Here is an 11,105-nt window from a genome sequence, read left to right as displayed (position 1 = left end):
TATCCTCGGCAGAGTGGGAGGGGGAGTTGAAATGTTGAGCCACTGGGCGATTTGGTTGATTGGTGCGGGTGTCTCGGAGATGTTCCCTAAAGCTCTCTGCTCGGAGGCGCCCAGTCTCCCCAATGTAGAGGAGACCGCATTGGGAGCAACGGATACAATAAATGATATTAGTGGATTTGCAGGTAAAACTTTGATGGATGTGGAAAGCTCCTTTGGGGCCTTGGATAGAGGTGAGTGAGGAGGTGTGGGCGCAGGTTTTACAGTTCCTGCGGTGGCAGGGGAAAGTGCCAGGATGGGAGGGTGGGTCGTAGGGGGGCGTGGACCTGACCAGGTAGTCACGGAGGGAACGATCTTTGCGATAGACGGAAAGGTGTGGGGAGGGAAATATATCCCTGGTGGTGGTGTCTGTTTGGAGGTGGCGGAAATGTCGGTGGATGATTTGGTTTATGCGAAGGTTGGTAGGGTGGAAGGTGGGCACCAGGGGCGTTCTGTCCTTGTTGCGGTTGGAGGGGTTGAGTCTGAGGGCGGAATTGCGGGATGTGGATGAGATGCGTTGGAGGGCATCTTTAACCACGTGGGAAGGGAAATTGCGGTCTCTAAAGAAGGAGGCCATCTGGTGTGTTCTATGGTGGAACTGGTCCTCCCGGGAGCAGATACGACCGAGGCGGCGGAATTGGGAATACGGGATGGCATTTTTGCAAGAGGTATGGTGGGAAGAGGTGTAATCCAGGTAGCTGTGGGTCGGTGGGTTTGTAGAAAATGTCAGTGTCAAGTCTGTCGTCACTGATGGAGATGGAGAGGTCCAGGAAGGGGAGCCAGGTGTCGGAGATGGTCCAGGTAAATTTAAGGTCAGGGTGGAATGTTTTGGTGAAGTTGATGAATTGCTCAACCTCCTCGCGGGAGCACGAGGTGGCGCCAATGCAGTCATCAATGTAATGGAGGAAGAGGTGGGGAGTGGTGCCGGTGTAATTATGGAAGATCAACTGCTCTACGTAGCCGACAAAGAGACAGGCATAGCTGGGGCCCATACGTGTGCCCAAGGCTACCCCTTTGGTCTGGAGGAAGTGGGAGGATTCAAAGGAGAAATTGTTAAGGGTGAGGACCAGTTCGGCCAAACGAATGAGAGTGTCGGTGGAAGGGTACTATTGGGGACATCTGGAGAGGAATAAATGGAGGGCTTGGAGGCTCTGGTCATGGCGGATGGAGGTGTAGAGGGATTGGATATCCGTGGTGAAGATGAGGCGTTGGGGGCCAGGGAAACAGAAATCTTGGAGGAGGTGGAGGGCATGGGTGGTGTCTCGAATGTATGTGGGGAGTTCCTGGACGGGGGGATAGGACAGTGTCGAGGTAGAGATGAGTTCAGTGGGGCAGGAGCATGCTGAGACAATGGGTCGGCCAGGGTGGTCAGGTTTGTGGATCTTGGGAAGGAGGTAGAACCGGGCAGTGCGGGGTTCCCGGACTGTGAGGTTAGAAGATCTCCTGAGGTGATGAGGTTCTGTATGGTCTGGGAGATGATGGTTTGGTGATGGGGGGTGGGGTCATGGTCGAGGGAGCAGTAGGAAGAGGTGTCCTTGAGTTGGCATTTGGCTTCAGCGGTATAGAGGTCAGTGCGCCAGACTACCACTGTGCCCCTTTTATCCGCTGGCTTGATGGTGAGATTGGGATTGAAGCAGAGGGATTGGAGAGCTGCGTGTTGTGAGGGTGAGAGGTTGGAGTGGGGGAGGGGGGGTAGACAGGTTGAGGCGAACCCAGGTTGATGAGGTTGTTAAGAAGGCATTCGGTGTATTAGCTTTTCTTGGTAGAGGAATTGAGTTTCGAAGCCACGAGGTCGTGTTGCAGCTGTACAAAACACTGGTGCGGCCGCACTTGGAGTCTTGTGTACAGTTCTGGTCACGGCATTATAGGAAGGATGTGGAAGCTTTGGAAGGGGTGCAGAGGAGATTTGCTGGGATGTTGCCTGGTGTGGAAGAAATGTCTCATAAGGAAAGGCTGAGGGACTTGAGGCTTTTTCGTTACAAAGAAGGTTGAGAGGTGGCTTAATTGAGACATATAAGATAATCAGAGGATTAGATAGGGTGGACAGTGAGCCTTTTTCCTCAGATAGCGATGGCTAGCACAAGGGGACATAGCTTTAAATTGAGGGGTGATAGATATAGGACAGATGTCGGAGGTAGTTCCTTTACTCAAAGAGTAGTAGGAATGTGGAATACCCTACCTGCAACAGTAGTAGACTCACCAACTTTAAGGGCATTTAAATGGTAATTGGGTAAACACGTGGTTGAAAATGGAATAGTGTAGGCTCGATGGGCTTCAGATTGGTTTCACAGGTTGGTGCAATATTGAGAACTGAAAGGCCTGTACTGCGCTAGAATGCTGTACGTTGAATTTTCTATGTCCATTGAAAGTTATTAGAATTATTCCTTGTAGGACAATGTACATAATGGAAAGTTTGAGTGAACACAGATTATGGATTAACCTTGCCAATTTTAAACAATGCTGAAGAGACAGGAAACCTCTCTCTAACATTAAATGAGTGGACGAAGTCAGAGTGTCTTAAAAAACCAAATTGTTCAGGTGCTAGAAAAGCAATGTCTCAGCATGGAATCTGTAGAGTGTGAAGAGCTTTGATCTGACTAACTTTGAAATTTCAGTTGTGCATATTTGTACATATCCCTAAATTTTATCTAAAGAGAGAGAAAGTAAATTGTCAATCATATGTTAATTGTATCTTATAGTTTGCAGATGGCCAACTAGGATTCACCGATGCTCCCATAAATAAGATCAGACTAAAACTTCCTGAAGAAGGGCTTATGCCCGAAACGTCGATTCTCCTGTTCCCTGGATGCTGCCTGACCTGCTGCGCTTTTCCAGCAACACATTTCCAGCTCTGATCTCCAGCATCTGCAGACCTCACTTTCTCCTCTCAAACTATGATTGTTGAACAAGAAGACACATGTTTGTGATTGTATCACTTTAATTAATTGCTCCTAAAGTGTGTAAAGGTTGGTTCAAATTCTCTCTTCCAAACACCTGACTCTGTGGATGTATCAGTTCCCTTAGTGTATGCAGTGAAACCTGAACAACAATTGGCTTGGGTTAAGAAATAAATACATCCATGCCGCGCAAATGCAGGCAATGTCTACATCTGTCGAAAAGGCAGCTAAAACTAACTGTGCAGGGGATTTAAAGGTATGTAGGTATGCAGTTGTCATATTAATCCAGCTTTGAAAAGAAAGTTAAATTGAAAAGATCAGAAATTGAAGATAATGCATATGAATGAAAATAGGGAAAAAACACAAATCTGCAATACATGGCTTGCCTGTAGTTAAAGCCTTTCTCTATTTTGTAATTGCCCTATTTCAAGCAATTCTTCACTACTTTGTCATTTTAATTGTGATAAACAGATCTTATCTGATTTATTTTTGCTTATTAAGCAAACGGAAATCCTTGAAGCCAAGCAATTGTGTTCTCATTTGCAGAGTTTAGGATAGACAGCATTGTTGTATTTCTCCAGAAGCGTTTAAAGATTTGTACTGAGCCCTCCAGTGGTAGAGACTGACTAAGTGCAAGTTGCAGTTTGACCTGACTATCGTTTATAAAGTAACTTCTGTGTGATAGATCACAAAGAACTTTCTCATGACTTCCCTTGTTTCCTATTACTTGGCACAAAAGATGTCTGCTAATAGATCTTGTACCAAAAGACTACTCCATATAATGCCTGTGGAAGGGTTCCAGTTATGATGTACATTGCTGTGATCAATTGAGTGCAATCAAAAACGTTCATCTGTTTTTACTTTTTTATAGATGTTTACGGCATTGCTCATTTTTCGAGGTGGGACAGGACCCACAGGTTTAAAGAACTGCAGATTGATAGTCATGGCATTATTCTATTAATCAGAAGTCATGAGTTTAGTTTCTATGGAAGAGACATAGGCAAAGAAATCTAGCATGATATTGCAGTGCATTTCTAAAAGAGTGCCACACTAGTGGAGATGCCATCTTTTGGATGAGACAGTTAGATGACATCCTATCTGCCCTCTTACGTGGATGTAAAAGATCTCTTTTACTTTGGGGAAGAGCAGGAAGATACCATTGCTGTGCTGGCCACGACTTAACCCTCAATCAACATCACTAAAGCAGATTGTTTGATTTTCATCATGTGGCTGCTTATAGGAAATTGCTGCACACAAATGAATGAATTGCAGTGATTGTGATCGCTAGTGTAATAACCTGAAGCGATTTAAATGCATGAGTACTTTTAAATAAGCAAAATCTTTAGTAGCCACTGAAGTGGTCAAGAAGTGCCCACCCACTTCTGGGTAGACTGGAGAGAGGAGAGGAGATGGAAAAGTGAATGTTTGAGGGCCTGATAACCATCATATTGGTGGTCCAACAAACGCAAGTGTGTATTCTAGCCTCCTGATCAAGCCATACATCCAGCTTCATTGTCAACTTGATCCTGCCTCCCTGACAAGGGCACTGCTCCTTTTAAAGGTGATGTCTGACAGGCAGCAAATCTTATGACTTGATCTTCTCACCTTATCCATGAATATCTGGCCCACAAACCTCAAAGTCAATCCCTAGACAAATAGGCTAAGCTCAGGTTTGGGGATTATATCCACAACTTGATGCATCCAAATCTGATGCCATTTTATTCTTTCTTTTCATTCACCCTACTGATGTTCAATGTTTCACTTCTTAACCCAGTTACCTACAACACCACTTGCAGGAACCAATATCCAAGACTCCCTGACTTCAGCATTCTGCAGCTGATTTCTCTTTCTCACAGTATGTCAGACTGTCAATTGAACCAGATGGAAAACAAACCTATTTAAACAAAGTCCTACTATTAAGTTCTAAATTCAACAGGAACACCACATACCCTGTCTTACCATGATCTTCCTGCTATACTCTGCACAGTCCATGGTAAATAGTAGGGTCAAGACTAATCGAATGTGCAAGTTAGTAAAGTCATAGAAAAGCCAAGAACATTTTAGGTGTTAGGAAAAGGAGCATAGAGAACAATATTTTAAAATGTAATAATAAATTTAAACCAACTATTGGTCAGGTCACAGCGAGGAAGTTCTATGTAATTCAAAATGTCCATATGTAGAAACGACACTGAAATCACAGAGAGCATATGGTACAGATTTACCAGGATGATGCCCTAAAAGGAAATATTTAATTGAGAAGAGAGACTTGAGACACTTGGGATTATTTACATAATTAGATAAAGCTAAGCTGAGATATGGTCAAGTCTCTTAAACTTTGGCAGTCTTTGGTAGACTGAATTGGAAATATTTCTTCTTCTGAGACAGTAATAAGAGGTCAATACTTTAAAACTGTCATTGAAAGAATGGGGAATGAAATATATATATATGCGACAGCTTGTTGGAGCATAATGGCTTTCCATTGGGAATAGTTGAGATAGAGGCCACTGTGTCTTTGACATTTGAAATAGATACAAGAATGTGAGCAAAGAATGAGCAAAAAATGAGTCTTGCATTGCTCTAGCATGCTGTCAATATAGACACAAGCAAGGTGGCATACCTCTGCTCTAAACATTTATGATTTTTATTAAATGTAGTTATGGTACAGGGAGGAAATCACCTACTGCATAAATGCTATCAAAAAAGCCATTGGATTCCTGAAACAGTACTGTATGGATTCTATACCTGTACATCTAATAAGACATTACCTTTGTGATTCATGCAATAAATGTTTACAGTCCAGTTCCAAATGAAATTATTTGCAGTGTAAATCGTAAGCAAGTTTGTTCAGTACCCTACTTACCATTTCATGAAGAATATTATCTGTGAGATTGGAGTCGTTTATGCTGTGGACAAATTGCGATGATGGAGTGCTTGACACAGGTGACAATTCTGCAGTAACATGTGGAGGTCCAATAGCAAACAGGAAAATGCCATATTTCCTAGCATTGGCTACAGCATCTTGAAGGTTTGGATTGTGGGGATGATCCACCCCATCAGTCATTAAAATGGCTATCTTCACACTGTTCTGCTTTGCCTCAGTCTGGAAGAGCTGAGTAGCATTTCCAATAGCATAGGAAGTATATGTGCCATGGCCGATGTAAATAATGGATTGTACATGACTCTTGAACTTATCAAACCCTTGCCAGTCCCGGAAAGTGTGGTCCTTTTTGACGGAGCTGCTATATGATAGAACAGCCATTCTCCAGCTGAGATCTTGGTTCTCTATCTGTTCAGACTGCAGAGCTTTTTCAGTGAATTCAATTACAAATTGTTTCTCTTTCTCAAAAAGATTTTTGGCACTTTCAGAACTGTCCAAGATGAAAGCAACTTCTATGTTACAGTTGGGATCTAATAACAACAAAAAAACAACCTTATGAATGCATGTTATCATTCATCCATTCACTTGTTCATCAAAATAAAAAGCTTTATTCTTTTAAATGTGTCTGGTGGGACCAATTCCAGCATTGTCTTCCAAGACTACCAGTAGACAGGAAGTTCTAGGGGTCCAGACATTAAGTGGCCTGACAGCTGGCCTGCAGCTGAGTCCAGTTTTGGAACATTTCTGGGGAGGCAATGGTCAGAGGTACTATTGCAAGTCTCTTAATCCAGAGAATTCAATTATTTCTTAATCCTAGGTAATGGCCTAATGTCCTGGGTTCAGATTCTGCCATGTCAGATGGTGGAATTTGAATTCAATAAGAATCTTCAATTAAAAGTCTAATGATGGCCATGAAACCATTGCCGAATGTCAGAAAAAAAACATGTGGTTCACTAATGTCATAGAATCCCTACAGGATGGAAGCTGGCCATTTGGCCTATTGAGTTCACATTCCACTTCTGAGGAGCATCCAACCCCACCCCACCACCCTCCCCGTCCTACCATATCCCTGGAACCCTGCATTTCCCATGGCTAGTCCAACTCATCTGCACAACCCTAAACACTATGGGCAATTTAACATTGTCAATCCGCCTATACTGCACATCTATGGACGGCGGGAGGAAATCGGAGCATCCAGAGGAAACCCATAACGACATGGAGAGAATGTGTAAATTCCACAAACAGTCACCCTGTGAATCCTTGATGCCCATGAGGCAACCGTACTAACCATGCCACTGTGTCCTTTAGGGAAGGAAACTGTCACCCTTTCCGGGTCTGGCCTACAATGTGACCCCGCACCCACAGCAATTTGGTTGACTCTCTGGGCAATTACGGACAGATAATGAATGCTGGCCTAATCAATGATGCCCACATCCTCTGAATAAATAAAAAAGACCCACTTCAGTTTCCAAAAAAGCCTTGACCTGGTGCTTGCAAGGTCATCAATGGTTCACCTAAATGCCATTGAATCTCCTGATCAGCTGCACTCATCGAAGTTATTCACTCCCTCAGCCATTAACCCTCACATCCTTACCCATTATTCACTTTCTAAACTGAGCTCACAAGTCCTATTACATAAGATCGTAAGAAACAGAAGCAGAAGTATGCCACTCAGTCCCTCTAGCTGGTCTCACTGTTCAACATGATCATGGCTAATCCATTCCAGGCCTCAACTCCTCTTCAAATCAGGTCAGCATAGCCATCAACTCTCTGATAGTTCAAAAAAATTATCTACCCCTCTTTTATACTTTCGGTGATCTAGCTTCAACTTTCTGGAGTAGAGAATTCCAGATATTCTCTACTCTCTACAAGAAGAAATTTATGTGCATGTCAACTTTAGACAAATATCTCTTATTATGTAACTATGTCTCCTAGTTCAAGATCCCCCCACTAATTAAAACACCTTATCAATATTTATCCTACCAAGCCCCCTCAGAATCTTGCAATAAGACTAATTCTTCTGGCTTATTCTTTTAAACTCTATTGTAACTGTTGAAAGCTATCCAATAATCCACAACAATCTGAATAAACACTCTTCTCAGCAGCTACGTAACCAATCTGAAGAATGGGTAAAATGATCACATGTTTGGATTGCAGTTAAGACAAGCATAAAACATTCAAAGTAAAAAAAACATACTTCAGAAGTATGATCAGAACAGATGTCTAGACTGTGTACATAAAAGCAAAAGATAAAGATGAAACATCCACACTTGGTTATCATACTAGATGATATTTTCAATAGGGTGCAATGTACTGTACTTTAAACTCATCTGAAAACTCTTTCACATTTACAATGTTGACCTTTAACTTGGCAGTTGGATATTTGGCATAAATAACAATCTGGCGAACACATTGTTTAATACCTTCTTACACTTTCCAATCACAACACTATAACAACTCACCTTTCCTGAACACTGATGTAACCTTGAATGCTGATCTATAAAACCACTTTATTTAGCTTTCAAAGGAGGCATTTCCTGCACCCAATCCATGATTTACAATTTACGTAACTGATGTAAAATCTAACATGCTAAAGTCTGTCTGCCTCCAAGAAAGTGAAAGGATTTCCTTTGTTCCCCATGAACCCACAACCCAATCAGTTTTATCCTCCACTGGAGTGGGTGGGTACTGGGGCTGCTCTCTTCTCTGCCCTCATGAAAATCAGAAGACTAGTACAGAGGTCAGACTCAAGCCAGCTTGGTTGGTGGCCATTTGTTATCAGTTCCATTCTGACTGGTTCCAATCTGGACAATTATAAGCCATCATAAGGTGCATTACAGTCTTCCCCACTACTTCCATAACACTGAGACCATCACATTTTCAGAATAGTTACCATATTTAAATCACAAGCATTAATTGCTCCTGTTTTTGACACCCCAATATCTTTCAATTTGCTGACAGCCATCTCATTACAAATTTTCAAGTGGAAAGGATCTGTTCAGAATTAACCTGAACCCAAGTTGTGCCTGAACTGCAAATAACGTTGCCTATCTATTTTAATGTCAAATCTTATAATATATCCATTTAACCATCCAACCCCAAGCAGTTTTTATGTAATTGTGTTGAATTATCCCACTGGGAAGAGTCATGACACATCTCTGTGGGAGGTGATACTTGAAGCCTGGTCTTCTAGAACTGGAGAAGACCCACTAACTGAGACACAAGGCCCACTAAAATTTATTTATGTCGGACCACCATAGTCTGGAAAAGACTTTATGAAACAGGTACATGACATTACTTTTTCAACCATTTTAATAGAGGTAACTAACAGCATCAGTTAAACATAAAACACAACAGAGGAAAGAAGCACAGGCATCTGTGTCTGAGCGGTAAGAATATGGTAAATGCAAGGACCGTTTACACTGAGTGACCCCAAAATAAAATTACCGATTTATGAAGGCATCCGGTGCTAGATAGTGGCAGGCTAGCTACAAGGTGAACTCTGGTTATAGCCTGACAAACGTATATACCCGCTCTGTTTCTCCTCGTCAATCTGTACCACTGCTCGCGCCCTGCTCTTTGCATCAGTTAATATATATGAGCTTGTAACCTTTTCAATGTGAGGTTCCAAACTCGTCTGTAGAACTAGATAATAACGTCCAGATAAAAAAAAAATCATTCCTGTCTACGTTTATGGTATTGTTTGTAATTTAATATTACTCCGATATTTCGGGCTGACAGCTGAGGCAGATGGTGTAGGGGACAGCAACAAATTCCCTTCCCGCCCAGCCTGGACTTTCAGTACAGATCTTTCAGCCTCTGCATTAGTGAGTGGGCAGATTTGGTCTGAACTGCTCCGGGGTAACTCCGTTAAGGGGGAAAAAAAACTTAGCAGTCATTAAAGTTACAAATATGTACCATTAGCAGATTCAACTCAATCTGTAACTTAAATTCATTGTTTGACTATATTGCATCTTTAAACTAATCGCTTTAAATCATGTTCCTTTGTATATAAGAAATAATTTAGCCACTACAAATCCAAAAATCAGTGATGGGTTTTTAAAATGTGAACATTTCTGATAAAAGAAACTTCTCGTGATACTGTTTGCGGCGGAATACCGGTAAGAGTATGACAACGTTTGTTAAGAGAACAAAAGATAAACACCCGAAAACTAATGAAACAAATGTTGCCATACTTGAAGCCTGGTTCAGTTGGAGGGCGATTGCACCGTGTTTTCTTCCTTTCTTCCGGCCAGCGTTGGAGCTGCGACTTTCGGTTGTTACCAATGTCAGAAACCCAAGAAACAAAACGATCAATCTCTCCACTTTAGCTGTCATCTTCTCAACGCGAGAAACCTGTCACCGAGAAACCAGAAAACCACCAGCACAGTTGGGTCAATACTTTTTTAAAGTCACGCTCTAATCCGCAGCTGTGTAATTTTGCAAAAGTTCTCTATATTCATCAAACGGTTTAAGCTTCAGCGTTACTCTATGACTTGCATCGCTAAGTGACCAGGTCTGGCCGTGTCCATCTCAGGGTATTGTCGAGCTCACTTTAATTCGCTGTCATATTAATTAGCCAATAATTTCTTCAAATCATCTTCAAAAATGCCACTAATTCTGTTAAATCATACACACCGTCTATCACATTTGGAGGGGGAGAAACACAATTAGAGCTATCAGTTGCTTTCTTTATAAAAGATAAAACAAGTGCAAATATTTACTATGCTACAAATTGTCGTCTTTTTACGCTTTTAATCTAAGAAAGTAAAAGGTGAAACACAACATGGTATTTCAATAATGTTTCCGAAACAAAATCAAAAGTGCGCATGAACACAATCTTACTCAGATTAAAATCCCACAGCGAAAATGCGAGTGGCTCGCTAAATGTCAAAGTCCCAGTCCGGAGCCTCTGGCTGCAGTGAGTGCTGAGGCGCCGACAGCGTTCATCATCAACTGAAACTCCTCATGAATATTACTCCCCACCACAAGATGGAGAGAGGGAAATATTTCGACATCCTCTTATCACGTTACCACGCACATCATCAGCTCATGGATTTCCAACTGTAGTAGTTGTCGGATTTGTGGTTAGTTGTACGTATACAGCGAGCATTGAAACAGGATTTCAGAGGAATCTTCAGTTGGCACGAACCTGCTATTATATCCGACCCATTTGTTCAAATGGTGATTTTTTTTCTCTCTTTGAAGTGAAGATGTGGTTTTGAACTTCCACTAAAATTCGGCTCTATTATAATGATTGAAAAGCCGGATTTCGCATTGTCAGCGTTTACCGT

General features: G+C 42.0%; 1 protein-coding gene across 1 annotated transcript in view; it reads right to left on the bottom strand.

Annotated features, from left to right (window-relative positions):
- LOC122550244 (collagen alpha-1(XXVIII) chain-like) overlaps positions 1 to 10,756 on the bottom strand; it is a 238,294-nt gene extending 227,538 nt beyond the window's left edge. The window contains exons 1-3 of the mRNA XM_043691001.1: positions 10,657 to 10,756; positions 10,008 to 10,167; positions 5,794 to 6,341 (exon numbers count right to left, since the gene is read on the bottom strand). Coding sequence (XP_043546936.1) covers positions 5,794 to 6,341; positions 10,008 to 10,149 — 690 coding nt within the window. The 5' untranslated portion in view covers positions 10,150 to 10,167; positions 10,657 to 10,756. The remainder of the gene's footprint in view (positions 1 to 5,793; positions 6,342 to 10,007; positions 10,168 to 10,656) is intronic.
- Positions 10,757 to 11,105: the final 349 nt, after the last annotated feature.

This window comes from Chiloscyllium plagiosum, chromosome 5, assembly GCF_004010195.1.
Source record: "Chiloscyllium plagiosum isolate BGI_BamShark_2017 chromosome 5, ASM401019v2, whole genome shotgun sequence".
Taxonomy (NCBI): Eukaryota; Metazoa; Chordata; class Chondrichthyes; order Orectolobiformes; family Hemiscylliidae; genus Chiloscyllium; species Chiloscyllium plagiosum.
The sequence above is the reverse complement of the archived record's forward strand: the minus strand, read 5'-3'. Positions and strand labels throughout refer to the sequence as shown.